Source organism: Pongo abelii, chromosome 1, assembly GCF_028885655.2.
Source record: "Pongo abelii isolate AG06213 chromosome 1, NHGRI_mPonAbe1-v2.0_pri, whole genome shotgun sequence".
Taxonomy (NCBI): Eukaryota; Metazoa; Chordata; class Mammalia; order Primates; family Hominidae; genus Pongo; species Pongo abelii.
This window is the reverse complement of record NC_071985.2, coordinates 216,371,891-216,392,349: the sequence shown is the minus strand read 5'-3', so window position 1 is coordinate 216,392,349 and position 20,459 is coordinate 216,371,891. Positions and strand designations below refer to the sequence as shown.

Below are 20,459 nucleotides of genomic sequence, written 5' to 3'. Positions count from 1 at the left end.
AGAGTCACTTTCTCACCTAGGCTGGAGTGCAGTGGCGTGATCTTGACTCACTGCAACCTCTGCCTCCCAGGTTCAAGCCATTCTCCTGCCTCAGCCTGCGGAGTAGCTGGGCCTATAGGCGTGCACCACCACACCCAGCTAATTGTTTTATTTTTAGTAGAGACGGGGTTTTGCCATGTTGGCCAGGCTAGTCTTGAGCTCCTGACTTCAGGTTATCTGCTCACCTCGGCCTCCCAAAGTCCTGAGATTACAGACATGAGCCACCATGCCTGGCGAATTTTTTTTGCTCGTTAAAAAAATCAGGAGGTCTGCCTTTTTCATATTTATTTGTAGGTCTTCTTATAAATTCTGGATGCGAGCTCTTTGTCAGATGTAAGGATTGTGAGTTACCTCCTCTATTAGCAAATTTAACTTGCTTATTCATCAACTCATTCCAAGAGCACCAATAATGAATGGGCCAGGCCCTGTGCTGGGTGCTGGGTTATCAGAATGAGTATGATGTGGCCCTTGTTCTTGAAGACAGCTCGACCATGGTGGAGGAGACAGGCATTTAGAATGAGCAAGAAATAAAGGTGGCCGTTAAGGGGTCAGCTCCCCTCAACAAAGTCACTTTTGATTTACTTACAAAAGTTTTCTTAAGATTTCTTCAGAACCCAGGTAAGGTGAAAAGCAAGGGTTTCCCTATGCTTATTTTCTGGGCTGGGTTTTTAAATCCCTTGCAGTGAGTACTGCTTTTAGAAGATTCCTTGACTCCATCAGCTGAATGCGTGCTCATCTGCTGATCCCTCCCTTGGTTTCTGCCCTGTTTTGGGGAATGTTAGGCTGGACCCACCAGGATGTGGTCAAATTCTTGGCCCTGGAATCCAGTTCCTGGTGCTCAGTGTGGGTAAGTCAGACCCAGCCAGGAGGGTGGAGGCTTTGGTCGGGAGTTGGGGGTGGGGCCAGGCTGGCGAATGCTCTGGAAAGCTGGGTCCGGTTTAGAAATCTTCACCTCTCCTGGGAAAACTTGTCATGTCAGGCACAGCCAGACTTCCCCTCCCACACCTCAGGCTGCCAGCCCTGATGGGGACTCAGGGGGCTGTGAGTGGCATGGGGACAGAGGCCAACACATTGGAGTGAAGTGGCCATGCTGAGGCCACAGGCGGTGGGCAGGCATGAAAGCTGGGCCCAGGACATGGAAGAAGCCCACTGCCAGTCAGTGCATGAATGATGGGGGGCACCTTGGCAGGCTCGGGGGCATCGTGTACTGGAGTCTGAGAGCAGGCACAAAAGGGCAGTGCACAGGGCGCCGGGCAGGGCATGAGCCCTGCATTCTAGCCTGGGCCCTGTTCCTAGCTCACCCAGTGCCACCCAGCTTCTTTCTCAGTTCTCTGCTCTTGTGGCCCATGTGTCATTGAGGGCCCAACAGCTCTGACATTCTCTGTAGCTTATCTAGGAAGGCGGCACTGTGAACACCTGGGAGCAGGTAGGCGGTGGGGCCTGGCCTTGGGGAGCCCAGAGTGACCACAGGGAAGCAAGGGTTGTGCTGGACAGAGGGGCCTGACACCCAGTCCTTTCCTCACACTGTCACCTCTCAGGAAGGCTCCCGACCCCAGATGGACCCAGAGCCCATGGTCCTGTGGGGGCCTCTCTATGTTCATCATCTGAGACACCAAAATAGATGCCCCTTTATCAACTAAGATGGACCCCAAGGTTAAGGAAACAAAAGTTACCTAGAGGCAGAAGGTTCAATGCCTGGTTGGCATGGCAACTCTCTAAATTCCTACCACTGCAAGAATAACCACACCTGGCCAGGTGCGGTGGCTCATGCCTGTAATCCCAGCACTTTGGGAGATCAAGGTGGGTAGATCACTTGAGGTCAGGAGTTCGAGACCAGCCCGTCTTTACTAAAAATACAAAAATTAGCTGGGTGGTGGTGGTGCACGCCTGTCATCCCAGCTACTCCGGAGGCTGAGGAAGGAGAATCGCTTGAATCTGGGAGGTGAAGTTTGCAGTGAGCCAAGATTGCGCCACTGCACTCCAGCCTGGGCAACAGAGTGAGTGAGACTCCATCTCAAAAATAACCACACCTGGCCGGGCGCGGTGGCTCACGCCTGTAATCCCAGCACTTTGGGAGGCTGAGGCAGGCGGATCACGAGGTCAGGAGATCCAGACCATCCTGGCTAACACGGTGAAACCCTGTCTCTACTAAAAATACAAAAATTAGCCGGGCATGGTGGCGGGTGCCTGTAGTCCCAGCTACTCGGGAGGCTGAGGCAGGAGAATGGCGTGAACCCAGGAGGTGGAGCTTGCAGTGAGCCGAGATCAGGCCACCGCACTTGAGCCTGGGCAACAATGTGAGACTCCATCTCGGAAAAAAAATAATAATAATAAAAAAAATAACCACACCCTTGCTAAACTCTCAGTAATAGGAACTGTCAGGCAAATCGTCACATCCTTCATGACTTGGATTTACAACCAAGACCATTACAGCTCTGACTGGATGGAGGAACTGCCTGACAAACATTTTTTTCTTCTTCTTCTTCCTCTTTTCTTCTTCTTTATACTCTTCTTCTTTTCTCCTTCTCCTTCTCCTTCTCATTCTTCTTCTTCTTCTTCTCCTCTTCTTCTTCTTCTTCTCCCTCTTCCTTCTCCTTCTCCTTCTCCTTCTGCTTCTCCTTGTTCTTCTTCTTCTTCTTTTTGAGACAGAGTCTCACTCTGCTGCCCAGGGCTGCTGTGCAGTGGTGTGAACATGGCTCACTGCATCCTCGACCTTCCAGGCTCATGTGATACTTTCACCTCGGCCTCCCGAGTAGCTGGGATTATAGGCATGCACCACCATGCCTGGCTAATTTTCTTTATCTCTTGTAGAGACAGGGTTTCGCCATGTTGTTCAGTCTGGTCTCGAACTCCTGGGCTCAAGCAATCCACCTGTCTTGGCTTCCCAAAGTGCTGGGATTATAGGCATGAGCCACTGCGCCTGGCCTCAAATATTCTCTTCTGATACGCAACTGCAGACCTTAAGCCATTTCAGCAGCTTATAGAGTCTGCAAACAAGCTGTCTTTGTGTCATACACCTTTTGCTATAAAGAACCAAATTCCACCCCATTTTAGTACTAGAACCCTAGCCCAAAGTGAAAGTGGGGTGTTCGTTACCCTATGTGTGAAAGTGGGGTGTGCATTGTACTATGTGTGCCTGTGTGCATACGCTCCCCTCCCTTCATAAATATGGATAGCCTTTCCTGCAAACCTGCTGAATATGTATGACTGTATTGTGTCATACGGGCTCCATGAGGCACAAAACCCAACCTGCTCTTTTCCTCTCCCAAGAGAGAGCACATCCAGAACACGCCAGAGACTGTCTCTTCCTGGTTTGCAAACTCATACCACTAGTAAAGCTCCTTTCTGCTATTTAGCTATCCTGGTGGTCTTTTGGGCAACATGCTTGTCTGGGAAGATCTGTCTTGTAATCTCTGCATCTGCATCAGACTCTGCCAGCCCTAGACTGGGAGCTCTGAGATGACATAGGCTGCATCCCGCCCCAGCAGCAGCATGCCAGGTTGGGGACACATGTGAGGGTGTGTGGTGCAGCCCTGAAGAGCCTCAGGCAGACTCCCTGTATTCTTGTTTCCAACCTCCTCCCTCCCTAGGTCAGAAGGCTGGGGCAGGAGGCCAGGCAGATCACAGCGTCCATGCCTAGATGCTCCCTGACCCCCAGGAGCCAGAAGTGCTGTCTCCTGAAGGCTCTGGAAACCCGGGATCAGCCTACGAGGCACCAGGGCTGCCATGGAGGGTGGAAATGAGGACCTCAGGCCCCAGAGGGCATGCAGGCGAGGTGAAGTTCAGGAGAGGTAAGCCTAAGGACCCTCAGAGCCATCACACTACGCCCTCCACCCAAATGATGCACACAGGAAAACTGTGGCCTAGACCGGACCACCACGGCCAAAGAGGATCTTTGTCTTGTCTTGTCCCACAGCCAGGAAGTGTCCCCCTCTTCCTGGCCTGCTGTATCCCAGGACGCAGGGCGTATGTGTGGAGGAGGAAGGGCTGCAGGGCGAGGCGGCCCACACTTTGGCTCAGGACAGGGATGGGACCAGGACACACGGGAAAATAGTCTGTGAGTCCTGGATAATGGCAGGAGCATGAGCTCAGGGTCGGGCGGCTGTCCTGGATGACCTGTGGGACTCTCTTCCTCTCCGAGCCATGCTTTGCTCAACTGTCCCTTCCTTGTGGGATGCAAGAGGACACGGCGAGCGAAGGCGTGTGCCAAGAGCTGCCACTCAATGTGGGCCAGCGAAGGCGTGTGCCAAGAGCTGCCACTCAATGTGAATCAGCGTGCTGGCCCTCCCTCCCTTTCTCCAGGGGGCCTAGGACTTTTGGGGGGAGCCTGAGGACATGCTTCACTGATGTCACTGTGGGGAATGTACAAATGGCCACCCTGCTGCTTATCGGTTCTATGTGGGCATCCAGGCTGGAGAGCAGGGGGTGGGGAGATGGAGATGCTACTGGCAGGGGCCTGGTTCCTAGAAGAGAGGGCGAGTTTGGGTGGTCCCAGAGGCGCCCATCCCAGAAAAGACAGCAGGAGGCAGGAGGTGGGCATGGAGAATGTGGAGGGGGGCGTTGACAGTTTCTAGAGTGTTCGCCACCGCCCATCTGATAAGACCTGGAGCCTCATTACCAAACACTTAATGAGATTCGCTTTGTTTTCTTATGAGCCAGGCAAGGTGTCAGGGGAAGTGGCTTCCAGCCCCAGGCTCTGCAGCTGGCTGCTATGTGACCCAGAGCCAGGCACTGCACCTCTCTGGGCCTTAGACTCCTTTTCCATGACCTTCCTGCCTGCACCCTAACATTCAGTGTCATTAGCCGAGTTACCCATTGGCTCCCAGCCTCAGTTTCTTCATCTGCACATTAGGGATAAGTACAGCCATCCACCTGGGAGGTGTCAAGGGGGCGTGGTCCCAGCACCCAGCCCACGCACAAGTTCAGTGATCACTACCTGTCTCCCCCAGCCCTGCCTGAGTGTGGGGATCAGCAGGCTTGGGAAGGGGGAGCCCCCAGGGATGTGGAAAGTGGAGAGGGAGCACATGGGCTCTGGGGCCTCGGGGCTCCTGGGCTCTGTTCTGCCTGTCTGGGAGCTGTCTCCTGCTCTCCCTTGCAGTGTCTCTGTCTCTCTTTGTTCTGTTCCTCCCTCTGTCCTTCAGTTTGTCCCTCTCCATCTCAGTCTCTGGTTGTCTCAGTCTCTCTTTGCACCTCACTGTCTCTGCCTTTCTCTGCATCTCTCTTCCTTTCCTGGGCTCTCTCTCTCTCTTTCGTCCCTGTTTTGGGCTTTCTCTGTCTCTGTCTCTCTGTTTTTCAGTCTGCTTCTTTCGGTCTCCATTCATTTCTCTGTATGTCTTTGTCCCCTGCACTCCCTTTCTCCTCCCATGCTGTCCTCTCTGGGGGCCCCTCTGGCTTCACTGAGCCACAGGCCCAGGCTGGGGTGTGAAGAAGCAGGAGCTCCCCTGTCAGATGACGCTGGGTGCCCCAGTCAGGGCGATGGGGACCAGACAAAGAGCTCTGCGAGGGGTGGCAAAATCCTCTTCCCAGGGAAGGGAATGTGGGGGCTACTGGCCAGCTGTGGGATTGGTGGCTGAGAACTCTCATACCACTGCAAATCTAGATGTTTTTCACTTATATCAGCTTCCTGATCCCCCTGAGCCAAAGGCCTAGAAGGTCCCTGTCCTTTTGGAATGTGCAGTCTTACTTACCAGAGTGACAAGGGGATCAGAGTTGAAACAGGTGGTTTCCCAGCACAGGAGCCTGTGGGGGCTGCTTAGAGAACAGCACATTCCCTGGGAGCCAGAGCCATCTGGGAGGGCTTCCTGAAGGAGGCAGATCATGAGGGATCAGGATGGGGACTAATATGTACTGAGTGCCTCATGGTGCTTTATAAATATCAGCAGATTGGGAGATAAGCATAGCCACCTTGTGGAGACACCTGGGAGGTGTCAAGGGGCGTGCATTGTAAAGGCCCAGAGTGCTGAAGCATCCACCAGCTGGTGAGTGGTAGCCTCGGGTGGGGCCTGTCATTGTCCCCATGCTCTGTCCACTACTGGTGTGGCTTGCCCCACTTGTGACCATTGTTTCTTCCCCTCCACCCCCAGTGCCACTTCCTCTCTCCCTTGTTGTAGGGGAAAGAACATGGGCTGTGTGGCCTTGGGTCAATTGCTTGCCCTCTCTGGGCCTTCTTATTGGTGACAGACTGGTGACTTTCTGAGAGGATCTATGCAACCTCAGGCTCCTGCACCTGGGTTACAGCGTCTTCTGGAGGGGAAGAGATGAGCAGGTAGGCTTTGACACCTGCCTGCTTTGTCCTGAGTGTCTACTATGTCATCTGCTTTAAATGCAAAGCCCCTGAGACTTGCGAATTATCTCTAAGCCTTCTCTTTTCCCGACTTTCTGGGAGTGTGTGTACCCCCATTCCCTCACCCTAGCCATCAGGGTCCTTTCTGAGATGGGCCTCCTTCCTAGCTCTGGGCTACGCCAGAACTGTAGGCCAGCAGGAACTGGAAAGTCCGCACTCACTCCCTGGGAGGCTCCAGGCTCTAAGGGGTGCTGGAGTGATGGAGTTGGGCGGCCAGTGCTCAGAGGACCTTAATGGTGTGGGGACAGCTGGAAACTGGTTGTCTCTTGAAACTTCTTGCCACCAGGCCTCTGCCCAGGAGGGCTGTTGGGGGCCAAGAGGCCAGACACCAGACAGTCACACCTTTGGTAGGGCTGAAGTCGGGGGTTTGTGACACAATGGGAAAGACTGGGGCTGGCAGTCCCTGCAGCCTATAAGCACCAGCAACCCATCAGGGGACACAGGCACCCTCTGGCCTCATCCTCCTTGGAGCCAGTGGGATGTAGCAACTAAAATACAAGCTCTGAAGTTTCATGGACTGGAGTTGCATCTCTGCTTCCATCCTAATTAGCAAGAGACCTTGGCCATGTTGCTTAAACTCTGACACTAGATTTTCCCCCTCTGCAAAGCAGGGACAATAGCAGTGCTCCTCTCCCGGGTCAGTTGCAAGGATTAAGGATGATGTCTGCAAAGTGCTTAGTCAGAGCCAGCATACCGTAAGTGCTCAATAAATGCTGGCTCCCATTATTAGTATCCCTTCCCTCCACGCCCTCAGCACATCCCTTTATCATGGTGGAATAACCAACTGCCTGGTAACAACATGTTCACACTTCCACGCTCCCTATCAACCACGCTCACCTATAAGGCAGGCTGTGACCAGCTCCTCTTCATCTATTCATTGCCTGGCCCATGCTAGGGGCCCAAGAAATGTTTGTTGAATCAACGAGTGATTTTGGGAAAGGTGCTGAGCCCTTCTGTCCCGTGAAGCTCTTGCGAGATAGTGTCTCGTCAGCAACCTGGATCGTGAGAACCACAGAGGATGGGCCAGATCTAGATGGAGAATCCATTGGGCAGAGCTGCTCCTGTGAAAGAAAAAGTTTTTCAAGAAACCATGGCAGGGGGCCCAAGAATCCAAGTTTCTAACTCTGGGACCAGTTTTCTGTCTTTTACCTCGGTTTGCCTCTCCCTAGCTGTGTGGTTTATGGCAAGTCACTCTATGCCTCTGTATCCACGTGTTCAAGGAGGCAGCCGGTCCAAGGGGCCTTCATAGAAGGGGCTGCCGAGATGTGAGCCCTGCATTGGGGGATGCCCCACAGAGGTGTTGCCCCCCCACCTCCTTTCCAGGTATGAGTGTCCCCCAGCACTGAGTGAATCAGTAGGAGGTGTTGGACCTGGGCTGATTCTCACAGTGGGACCTCAACTCTAGCCCCAGGTTGGCTGACATTGGAGGACTTTGGGTCGCTGTTCTGGCAGCTGCAAGGAAGAGCCAATATCAGGGAGGGAAACCCCACATTTCCTGGCACTATTCAAGCAAAGGTTTGGTTAAAACAAAGAATTCTCATGGAGAAGAGTCTGAAGGACTCAAAACACATATTTCTGTAGACATCCTATCCCAAAATAAACCTATGGATCAAACCAGACCCAAATATAAGGATGCTATGAACCACACATGGTTCAATGTTCCACACTTTCCCCATCCATTAAACCCCACCCAGGGTGGGAAGGGGATGGATTTCCCTCAGTTCTCAGGGCCTAGAAGAGCAGGGCTTTTTTCCCTCAACTGGTTGAGTTTTACTTTGTGAGCACCATGATTCCTAAAACCGGTTATATTTTCTTTTTCTCCTGGGCTGCCAGGGAACTCACCAACCAAAGAGGATGTCCAGACCTGTCTTTTTCTTTCTTCCCTCATTCTTTGACTTAATTTCCTCACTTGAAAAAAAACCAAAAAAACCAAAAACCACCTTATTCAGGGTATACTTTATGGGCAGTCTTAATTTTTTTTATTAGGACGTGGGATGTAAATCCATAAAAGAAGTAGAAATACTGAGCCTTCCTGTGGAGTGGGTGCTGGAGGGGAAAAGGTGGAGTTAGGGGAGGGAAGGGGAGGGCAGGAAGATTGGTGATGGGCAGAGATTCACAGAGACTCCCAGGTCAGGGAGCAATCCCCCAGTTGGGGTAGCAGGAATGCCCAGAGGAATTTTGATCGGGACAGAGGTCGGGCACTGAGTGAAGAGAGGTCCCTCAGGGTCCTGGTCTCAGGGGCCTTGAATGCCACGCAAAGCATCTGTGTCTTGAGCATCAACTATATGCCGGGCAACTTTTACATATATTATTTCTTACTTCTAAATTATTCCAGATTTTAAGCCGGGTGCAGTGGCTCACGCCTGTAATCTCAGCATTTTGGGAGGCCGAGGCAGGAGGATAACCTGAGGTCAGGAGTTCAAGACCAGCCTGGCTAACACGGTGAAACCCCGTCTCTACTAAAAATACAAAAATCGACTGGGTGTAGTGGTACACTCCTGTAATCCTAGCTACACGGAAGGCTGAGGCAGGAGGATTGCTTGAACCTGAGTGGCAGAGGTTGCAGTGAGCTGAGATTGTGCCACCGAGCTCCAGCCGGAACTACAAAGTGAGACTCCATCTCAAAATAATAAATAAATAAATAAGGCCGGGTGCGGTGGCTCACGCCTGTAATCCCAGCACTTTGGGAGGCTAAGGCGGGTGGATCAAAAGGTCAGGAGATCAAGACCACCCTGGCTAACACAGTGAAACCCTGTATCTACTAAAAATACAAAAAATTAGCCGGGTGTGGTGGCGGGCGCCTGTAGTCCCAGCTACTCGGGAGGCTGAGGCAGGAGAATGGAGTGGACCTGGGAGGCGGAGCTTGCAGTGAGCTGAGATCACGCCCCTGCACTCCAGCTTGGGCGACAGAGCCAGACTCCATCTCAAAAAAATAAAAAAATAAAAATAAATAAATAAATAAATAAATAAATAAATAAATCTATCAACCCAGATTTTACCAATTAGGAGACTGAGCCTCAGAGAAGTTAAATCACTTGTCAAGAGCCCTGAAATTGGAGAAGCAGCTGCGCCCAGATTGGAACCCTAGATGGTAGGGCCCCTTAATCCTCCTTTATCTTGGGGAGATCCAGGGAAGGCTTTTCAGCAGGGGAATGATCCAATTGGACACACATGTCAGGGGGAACACGACTGCTTGTGGCAAGGAACGCAGTAAGCCTGGGGCCAGGGAGACCAGGAGCTGCTGAGGTCTCAGCTCAGAGATGGTGGCTGGAACCAGGATGGTGACGGTGGAGGTGAGGGTGGGGGCAAAGAGGAAGGGAAGGGTCAAGAGATGTTTGGGAGGTAGAGCTGATGATCAGAAGGGGTGCGGGAGTGGGAGGCAGAGGTTGCCTGGGCTGGCTTGGGCGGCTAGGGTGGAGGTGGCACCATTTGCTGAGATGGGAAAAGCCAGCTGGGGGTAGGGAAGGGGCTGATGTGCTTGGAGGCTGCTGAGTTGGCCACCTGTGGGGATGACTCGTCTGGCCACAGCCCCCCAAGGGCAGAGGACACATGCCTGCTCAGCTGGGGCTGTGCCATGTCCCGCCCTGCCCCATGAATGGTATCATTAACACTGATGATGCTGCCACATGGAGCCTTGGATGTCCCCAGACCCGAGGAGGGAGTTGGTAATTCCTGCAGGTCCGCACAGCCCAGCAGAGCCTGGTCTGGAGTTTGGATGCTGAGGGGATAGTGCGGATTGAGTTGGGTGACTCATGGTCCTTACCACTTCCTGCCATTAAAGCCTCCGGCCCGCCCTCTGGCCCTGTGGGAATCAGTGGGTACCCTATTTTCTCACAATGGCCAAGTCAGAACCCCCAAGGCTTCTCCCCCATTCACCAGGAGGTCCAGGATCCTGCCCTGGGTGCCAGGAGCACAGGAAGGGGTTGGGTCAACATAGGGAGCTGAGCAGACTCAGCAGATGTCAAGGACTCTGACTTCCGGAACAGCATCTGTATGTAAAAAGTGCCTAATAGATGTTTGTTGACTGAATGAAGACTTTGGATCCAAATCTGGCTTCTTGTGACTTTACTGTGTCACCTTGGGTGAGTCACTGCGTCTCTCCGTGCTGTGGTTTACCCAGCTGGAAAGTGAAGGGGCTGGATTGATAGTTTCGGGGGCCCTTCCAGCTTGAAGTTGGAGGATCCTGGAGAGCAACTGGAACTGTCCCTGTGGTACCCGGGGGTGCTGGGAGGGGAGAACGGCCTCAGACGGGGTTACAAGAACTGGGCTCTGCTGATCCTCCCTACCTTCCTCCATGGGGTCCTAGGTGAGCTCAGGCACAGCAGGCAGCATGTGTGTGTGTATGTGTGTTAGGGAGAGGTCCCCCGGACCAGAAGAGCCCACAGCTGGTGCTGGCAATGCAGGTAGACCCAGAACCTACCCTGATTGGTCCCAAGGCCTGAGGCAGGCAATTTCCATGGCTTGATGGTGCCAAGGCTCACTGGGGCCCACATTGCTTACCCTCAAGGGCATCAAATGACTTCCCCAGCCGGTGTTATTCCCTCCACCCCTCTCCTTACCCATCAACACAAAATAACCAATGCTGGGGGCTCAAACTCATGGCCCAAGAGCTAGGTCTGGCCTACTGATGGGTTTTGTTTGACCTCAGTATTCTGTTTCTGAGAAACACTGACTTAATGCATGAGCCCAGCAGGCTCTGTTCCCTCTGCAGCAGTTACCACCCCTCCCTATCGTCTCCCAGCTGGTAGCGTCACACATTTCTATTATCTGCCTGCCCCCCTGGAGGTGTCTGAGTTTGGAAACTCTGATCTAGCTTAACAATCCATTTTGTAAATAGGGAGACTGGGGGGTTGTGGGGGGTGATCCTACTGTTTCCGGATGAACGAGGACAGGCTGCTTGCTCTCGTGGTCCAATAAGGAGATGCAGACAGACTGAGAAAAAAGGGAGTTTATTTCTGCAACCGGTTACAGGGAGAAGGTCAGAGTAACTCACCAGACCAGCTCGAAAGTACAAGTTTTTCCCCAGTGTTGTCTACATTCTAAGCTGTATGCCTACGTGTGGGAGTATACGTTACCAGAGAGTAGGTCTGTTTCATTCCATCTTTATCTAATCTTTAGGGTCCAGGGTCTGGGAAGCTTTTTCTAGAGCCTTGGAAAGTTTCTTAATCTTTTTTTTGAGACAGAGCCTCACTCTGTTGCCCAGGCTAGAGTACAGTGACACAATCTCAGCTGACTGCTACCTCTGCCCCTGGGTTCCAGCAATTCTCATGCCTCAGCCTCCTGAGTAGCTGGGACTACAGGTGCACACCACCACATCTGGCTAGTTAATTTTTTTTTAGTAGAGTTGGGGTTTCGCCACGTTGCCCAGGCTGGTCTGGAACTCCTAGCTTCAAGTGATCCACGCACCTCAGCCTCCCAAAGTGCTGGGATTACAGGCATGAGCCCCTGTGCCCAGCAGAAAGTTTCTTAATCCTAAGTGGGCCCTGGTATGAGGTGTATGTGTAAGAATACTTTCATTATTTCATCAGACTTTCGGGTCTGAGAAAACCTAGGCGCGGTCTTAACGGGTTTGTTTTCACATTCCAGCCCTCATACTCGGGCACCATTTTCTTCAGTTCTCTAATGTTTAACTTATGCATTCATCAGAATGAGAGGAAAGGGCTCTCTCTCTGTGTGTGAGAGTGTGGCTGCTCTGGCTGCTAATGGAAACCCAGCTTGCCACACTAGGTTCATGGAATCTTAGTCCATAGACACCAGTTTTCCTGGGCTCTGTATCCACGGAGTAAACTTAGAACTTGCCTTGGTGCCTTTAGGTGTGATGTACTTTGCAGATCAATAACATTTGCAATAGGAAAGATTATTTCAAAAAGATCTTCAAAATCAAAAGTAACCAAATAAATGTTTATGTCAATATCACTAAGGTCTCATTTCCAGCTCTCTGCTCCAATATCATTTCTTCAGATTGGCCTTCTCTGATCACTTGACTCAAAACAGCACCCCATCCCCTCCTTTCTTCTATTTTATTTGTCTGAATCACTTCCTGATATCACAGTTTCTATCCCACCAGCTTTCTACCTGTCTGCCCTCCACGATGTCCCACGAGGGCAGGGGCTTGGTCTATCTTATTCACTGTGGTATCCCCAGGGCCAGAATAACGTCTGGCACATTTTAGGTGCTCAAAAAAAATTGTTGAAGAAGAGGGAAAATGAGGCCCTGGCCATTGTAGCCCCATCACCAGCCACCTTCCCTATAGTGGTTTCTTGAGTTGTTCCAGGGGCTTCCTGGGGTCATCTTACAGTCCCCTAGTCACCGGGCAGCTGGCAGCCCTCTACCCTGCATGGGGCCCCGTTTCAGGCTAAGTGGGGCTGGCCTCCCAGCTTTATGTCCTCCTCCAGAGGGGAAGGAGGCAGTGATGTCACAGAGGTCTCCCACCCTCGCTCCTCCCCAGTCTGACCGATCAAGGCTGAAATCCCAAGTTCAAAGAGACCACAGCATGGGTGTGCAGGATGTGCTGTTTGTGGGTTGTAGGTAGGGCAGGGGCCCAGGCAGGTCATGGTGTCTTAAAAGAATGTTCTTTGAGCTGGAAGACTGAAAAAGGGAGGCGGGGAAGGAATAGCAGAGGGTGTGGAGAGAGGCCAAAAGGAGGAAACGCATCTTATTTTTCCTCGAAGAGAGAATAACGAGGGTGGCTTCATTTTTTTTTTTCCAACAGTAAAAATGTTGTTTGCTCATGAAAGTGATTCAAACAATACACAAAAGTATGGGGAAGAAATGACCTGATATTCTGCCTCCCAGGGATCTAGTCAGCAATCAGCCCACCAGGGTCAGATGGCCTGGGCTTGAATCCTGATGGGACCAACTTCCAACCGTGGACTTGGGAGGGTCCCCAACTTCTCTGTGCCTCAGTTTCTTTTGCTGTAAAATAGAGATGTGCCTATCCTCTCCTCCTCTCTGCCTACCCTCTGCTCTTCCCTCCTTGCCCCCCCTTTCTCTTTCCTCTATCTCAAAGAACATTCTTTTTTTTTTTTTTTTCAAGATGGAGTCTTGCTCTGTTGCCCAGGCTGGAATGCAGTGGTACAGTCTTGGCTCACTGTAACCTCCACCTCCCAGGTTCAAGCAATTCTCCTGCCTCAGCCTCCCGAGTAGGTGGGATTACAGGTGCCCGCTACCATGTACAGCTAATTTTTGTGTTCTTAGTAAAGATGGGGTTTCACCATGTTGGCCAGGCTGGTCTTGAACTCTTGACTCGAGATCCGCCCGCCTCGGCCTCCCAAAGTGCTGGGATTACAGGCATGAGCCACTGCGCCCGGCCCAAAGAACATTCTTTTAAGACACCATGACCTGCCTGGGCCCTTGCCCTGCCCACAACTGGCCAAGGGCACATCCTGCACATCCATGTGGTCTGTTTGAACTTGGCATCCCAGGCTTGATTGATACCTGCCACCCAGTATTATTGTGAGGATTAGGTAAATGAATACATGGAGAGGTCTTAAAACAGTGGCACATGGTGAGGGCCATATATGTGTTTGCATCATCATTATTGTTGTCATCATCACCACCATCATCATCATCATCATCTTTTTAGACAGCTCTTTATGCACCAGCCTGCCTTTCTTCCTGCATCCCTTTTTTCTATCGTTCACCTATCCATCTGTCCATCCATCCATCCACCCACACATCCATCCATCCATCTATCCATCCATCCATCCATCCATCCATCCATCCATCCATTCATCCATCCATCCATCCATCCATCCATCCATCCATCCATTTAATCTTCTCTAATGGGAACACACCCATGTGCTCTGCAGGAAACTGCTTTTTCCACTCTGCATTCCATACGAAATGGACATGTTTATGTCAATAAATGCTGTTAAACAAAATGACTGAGGTCCTGGTAAATTGGGGTTTGGGGTTTGGATGATGGAAAGCCATCCCTGAACACCTGTTTCCCTGGGTTCTGTATCCATGGGGTAAAATTAGACTTTGTCTTGGTGACTTTAGGTGTAATGAACTTTGCAGATCAATAACATTTGCAATAAGAAAGATTGTTTCAAAAAGATCTTCAAAATCAAAAGTAACCAAATAAATGTTTATGCCATTTAAACATTTCCTGTCTCCCTAATCAGGCTGGGGTTCCTGCAGGGAGGGACTGTGTGTCCCCCACATCTTCCATCAGACTGACAACTCCTCAGGCAAGGCTGTTTCTCCTCTTTCTCTCTGTCTTTCTTGCTCTTTGCTGCCCTCCCACCCCAGCCCTGTGGATACCAGAGTTCTGGTTTGTGTGCCCCTTTTTCCACTCTGTATAAGAGCCCCCTGGAAGAAGAGGACCACATTACTGAGGAGGGGTGACCTGCGATTCCAGAGTGAACAGCTTTTCTCATCACCCCTGATGCCCAATATGAAGGGAACATGTCACCTGCAATTCACCACCCGTACCCCAAGCTCTAACAGACATCTCATGTCAAATGAGTCCAACAGAGAATGGCCAAGCTCCCTGCCCAGCTTGCCCTCCTGCAGCCTTCCCCATCTCTCTGATGACAACTCCATCCTTCTAGCTGCTCAGGTCCCAAATACTCCAGTGATCCTTGACCACTCTCTCTCACACCCACATCCAACTCATGAGCAAACCTCATCGGCTCTACCTTCAAGATACATTCAGGATCCAACCACTTCCCACCACCTTCCCTGTTACCCTGGGACCAAGCCACGCCTTCCCTCGCTTGGATAATGGGAAGAACCTCAGTGCACCATCTGATGTCATACACACTTTACTCATTTAACTTCACCTATGGTCTGTCTCCCCCAGAATATAAATGTCATCAGAGCAGGAATCATGGTCTCTTTTGTTCATAGTTGTATCCCCATCACCTAAATGAGTGCCTGACACATAAAAGATGATTAACAAACACTTGTCAAATTAACAAATGAAGTTCTACAAACAGCCTCAGAACAGGCTGAAGCTTGCTGTGCTGAGCTGAAAGAAGAGGGATTTTCAGAAATGAGTCCACGCTCCCAGGTCATTGCTCTGAGCTCTTTTTCAAGTTCCCTCCTCTCTGGCTCCCCAAGAATGCTTGCCTGGGGTGGCTTCTGCTGTCTGTGGAGTCTGGGCACAAGGGCCTACCCTCACCTGTTGGGGGGTGGTATTGTGTGGCGAGACGGGTGAACCTGCGTGGAAGTTATAACTCTACCACTTACTAGCAGTGAGAGCGGCAGCCATGATTCTCTTACTTGCAAAATGAGTACACAAGTCATAGTTGTTAGCGTTTTAGTGAACGCTAGGTGCCAGGAGCTGTGCTAATCTTCTTACACATAACTCATGTCTTTCCCACATCAACACAATGGGACAGGTACTACTGTTATAGCTGCCAACTTACACATGAGGCAGCTGAGTCACAGAGAGGTTAAAAGGTTTGATAAGGATCACAGGTGGTTAGAGGCAGAGCCCGCACATAGTCAGCCCTCAGAAACACTGACATCATTGTAATAGCGGTTTAAGCACTAGGAGTGTTTGAGGGGAGGGCAGAGGCTGCTGGGGAGCTCTGGAGGGTCTCCTGTCAGCAGCTGAGCCCTGCCTCGCCCAGGGCCTCCAGTTGAAGCTCCCCTTCCCCATCTCCCAGAGAGGCCTCAGACACCTCCTCCCCTGACCTCCTGGATTGACAGCCCTGAGTGAGGAGGGTGTGGAGCCAGGAGGTGGAGACCAGGCTCAGCCAGGCTAATCAGGTCGCAGGGTGAAATTAAAAGGGAGGAGGAGGCACCAATCCGTCAGAACTCACACTTCTTCCTAGCAAAGAAGTGCCCAGGACGGGAGCTGGGGAGCCAGAGCTGATCTAGGAGGCTGGGAGCCAGGGGACAGGATGGCCCCAAAGAGAACTGTGCGGCTGTCCCTGAAGATGCCTACCCATGCCGTGTGTGTGGTGGGAGTCACGGCACATGTGGACATTCACAGGTAAGAGCTGGGGGGCGCTCTCCTGGCTGCAGAGAGCTGGGTTAGAATGTAGGTCAATGGGGTGGGTACCTGGTAGACAAGTCAGGCACATTGGAGAGGATGCTGGCAGGAGATAGCAGAGAAGGTGGAGCTGGCTGTGGAGTCTGGGAGGAAGGAACTAGGGTCTAGTCAGGTCCTCCTTGGGGCCCCAGCTCCTGGGCACTGGGCTCAGGACATTGACCTCAATCCCCTGGGTAAGAGTCCAGCCTTAGATTTCTAACTCTGAGCCCTGGGGTCAGGCTTTGGGGTCTGGGCCCTGCATTCTGACACCTAGGTAGAACTTGTGTGGAACATCAGATGGCTCAAGACGGGGAAGAGAACTGGTCTCCCCCTCCCTCAATTTCTTGCCAAGCCCCCATCTCTCTGAGGTGAAGGGATGTGTGTGGTAGCTTGACCCTTGGAGGTCAACCAGAGATAACTAGATTGATTCCAATCAGGAGGGAGTGGTTAGGAAATACTCGATGAATTAATATGAAGAGAGAACCTGGAGCAAGACGGCTGGGACTTATGTTTGCTGTGAGATGATGGTGATGACGGTGATTATGGTGATGATGGCGGTGAAGGTGGCAATGATGACATCTGAGGAGGCAGCAGTAGCATTTGCTTCTCCTGTTGACCCAAATCTTTCCTGTGCTCGCTGTGCCCAGATGGGGATTCAGGGACTCAGCCTTAGTTTCCCCACCTGGCCACTAAGGGAGCTGGATTTGGTGATCTCTGGCGGCATTTCCAACTCTGACAGGCTGTCTATGGATTCCATCCCTGCTGGAGCAGGTGGGGCTGAACCCCTTGCAGATAGGGGGCTCGTGCTGGGAGTCTCCCTCAAAGAGGAGCTGGGTGCTGGGGGTCTGTTACTGAGTGGGATCTGAGCTCCTATCTCCCTCTTGGGACTCAGCCCCTGTACCTGCTGGTCTGGTTAATGTATGCAGGGCCCAGGGCCCAGCTGCCCACCTGGCCTCTGGTGATCCTCTGCCCGAGAAGCCCTTCCTGCTTCTCTGTTGGGCAGTGGTCTGTGACCCCAGTGGCAGGGCTGGGGAGGAGAACCAGGAGCCATGGAAACCGAACCTTGACTCTAAGTTGCTGTTGGGAGCCCCGGTGTGGGGGCTGGTTCTCTCGGGTCTAGGTGGCCAGCAGAGACTCCATTGTCTCCTGCCCTGTTAACATAGATAGGCTTGCCAGATTTAGCAAATAAAAATACAGGATGCCTAGTTAAGTTTGAATTTCAGATAAACAACAAAAAGCTTTTTTAGTATATTGCATGGGAGATATTTCTACTAAAATAATATGCTGTTTAGCTGAAGCTGAAGTCTTTTTTTTTCTTTTTTTCTTTTTTTTTTTTTGAGATGGGGTCTCGCTCTGTTGCCCAGGCTGGAGTGCAGTGGCGAGATCTTTGCTCACTGCAACCTCCGCCTCCCGGGTTCAATTCTCTGCTGCAGCCTCCCAAGTAGCTGGGATAACAGGCACCCGCCATCACACCCGGCTCATTTTGTATTTTTAGTAGAGACAAGGTTTTGCCATGTTGGCCAGGCTGGTCTCAAACTCCTGACCTCAAGTGATCAACCCACCTCAGCCTCCCAAAATGCTGGGATTACAAGCGTGAGCCACCGTGCCTGGCCACTAAAGCTGAAATCAAACTAGGCATCCCACATTGTATCTGGGAATCTACTTTCACACCAAGAGTGGGAAAAGGGTCCCTTGCAGGCCCCTTTCTTTTTATTTCAGGCTTCTGCTCTCATCTGAGGGCATGGCTGTTTCTAGAAGGTGATTTCAGAACCTCTGGCTCTACGTGGTGCTGCTAAGGCCAGAAACATTTCATGGGGAGCCAGACCAGAAACATTTCCTGGTCTTAGCTCTGCCACTGACTTCCTGCTGGATGTGGGCCAAGTCTCTTGTCCTCTCTGGCTTTCATTTCCTCATCTGAGCCCCTGTGAGATGAGCCGAGTCCACTCTGCAGTTCACTGTGGAGGTGAAGTACCCAGACCCTGGAGTTGAACACACTCCATTCTCAGGCTGGCTCCAGGCATGGCTGGAGCTGCACTTCCAAGCCTCAGTTTCCACATCTGAAAATGAAGAAACAATATAACACAGTTATAATGGGTTCAGGGGAAGATAAATGAGGCCATGCATGTATAAGGCCCGTTGCACTGTGGGTGCCCTGGCAGTGCGCACAGCTCTGGTAGCTCTGTGAGTCCCCTTTTCTCCAGCATCTGTCCTTTCCCTCACACCTGAGAGGATGGGAGGAGACGAGGACAGCTCAGACATGTGCTGGGAGCATATGGTGTCTGTAAAGCTCCTTAGCATCCTCAAATGCAGGCCCTGGCCCAGCAGAGGGGCAATGGGAAGTTGCCTGGGCTATTCATAGCTGTTGTGCTCTGCTTGGCTCTGGGAGGCAGAGGTTGCTCTGGGATCCTGAGTGAGCACATGGGGCACCTCCACCCAAGAGCCCTTCAGGAACCTTCACCTGGGTGTTGGTGGTGACTATGGTCATAGCTACTGAGAGCCTTCAAACTGGGACACAGAAGTTTATTCTGCAGCATAAGGAAGAGCTTCCTGCTGGCCAGGTCTGCGATGGGCAGGGAAAGAGGGAAATGGAATTGTCAACTTGGGAAGGTTTTTAAGAGGAGCCTGAAGCCACTTCAGCAGCTGGGCTGGCAGCAGGAGGAAGGGGTTACACTTGATGACAAGTGATGAACTTGGGGCCTCCCCAACCCCTTCACCCAGTGCCTGGCTCTAGCTAAGGCCAAGTAAGGGGTTTCTAGTTGGCCGTACTGGTGGGAGAGGGGAAGCCCCCAGAAGAGGAGGTGTTGCCAGTCACCTGAGCTGCTGGGAGTCTGAGCCCTCCAGGAGATGGGTGTGTAGGGATGGCATCACAGGAAGTGATTCATTCCCCCAGGGGCTGTGTGAACTGGTTATTTGGAGAAACATTTGTGTTTGGGGTAATTGTGTGCCCCAGGGTGTCCCAGCCTAGGAAACCCTTAGGAATCCTCGACTCAGCATGTGCTACAGGTCCCAACCCCACACCCCAGTGGGCTAGCCCACCACCCTGTCCACCCCCGACCCCAGTGGGCTAGCTCACCACCCTGTCCACCCCCCCACCCCAGAGGGCTAGCTCACCATCCTGATGCCCCACACTCCAGTGGGCTAGCTCACCATCCTGACCCCCACACCCCAGTGGGCTAGCTCACCACCCTGACTCCCTGGAACTGGCCAGACTGCCCTGGCTGTCCTTGTCCTTGCCTAAGGAGTTCAGGTGGCTCATGCCAATAAAGACACGGGTGGGAAGTGTGAGGAATCCATCTGCAGTCCTGTGTGGCCCTCCTTGACTGCCCAGAGGCCAGAACCAGAGCCCCAGGCTGGAGACTGTAAAGAACCTTTATTATTTGGGATGCAGAAGGCTGGCCTTGTAGGAGACAGGGACATTCTTCTGCACTTTCCCCCAAGCCTTCCCCACCACTGCAAAAGCAGCAATGCAAGACTGAGTCGGGAATCACACAGCGGTAGAATTGGAGGGGGGCATAGGGAGAAGGGACTCTGCAGGCCTCTCAGATGCATTTTCTGGAATTCCCCGTATTTCAGAAAATGAAAATGCCAAAACAGAGTTCGAAAACTTGTGGTACATGTAATGTGTACATCGAGTAAATTAATGCTTTTAACTTGCACAGAAGAACAATGAGGCATAATCGTGCTCCACAGGGGAAAATTATAGGATTGACGCAGACATTAATTTCCAGCGACCGACAGGCTGCCGGCCCCTGACTGGACACATTCTCTGCTCCATCCTGTCACTGTGTCACTGCAGCAGGAAGGACACTCTTCACCAGAAGAGACATTAAAAGTTCAAGTTTCAGGGTCCCTGGAGAATATGAAGCTGGGGTCCTCTGCAAGTTCTGCGGGGCCCTGATGGGCCCAGGGGTTGTAGAAACTGGACTCAGAATGGTGGAGGGTGGCATTCTTGAAACATAGAATATTGACATCAAGAAGGGCCTCAGAGTTCAGCCACCTCTTAATTCTGTGGAACTCCCTGCTCCCCTGGGTCCTAGCTGCCACTTGCCATTTTGGGACTGGCTAGGAATCTCTCCCCCTCCCTCTGGC

At 51.9% G+C, this 20,459-nt stretch overlaps 1 protein-coding gene and 1 long non-coding RNA gene across 2 annotated transcripts in view; both read left to right on the top strand.

Moving 5' to 3' along the window:
• Positions 1 to 515: 515 nt before the first annotated feature.
• On the top strand, positions 516 to 7,076 carry LOC112130354 (uncharacterized). The gene is made up of 4 exons (XR_002912637.2): positions 516 to 657; positions 3,630 to 3,830; positions 6,150 to 6,304; positions 6,991 to 7,076. It is a non-coding gene; the product is annotated as an uncharacterized LOC112130354 (long non-coding RNA).
• A 9,100-nt stretch (positions 7,077 to 16,176) lies between these two features.
• Positions 16,177 to 20,459, top strand: part of PADI1 (peptidyl arginine deiminase 1) — a 40,079-nt gene continuing 35,796 nt past the window's right edge. Inside the window, exon 1 of the mRNA XM_002811406.5 lies at positions 16,177 to 16,331. Coding sequence (XP_002811452.1) covers positions 16,240 to 16,331 — 92 coding nt within the window. The 5' untranslated portion in view covers positions 16,177 to 16,239. The remainder of the gene's footprint in view (positions 16,332 to 20,459) is intronic.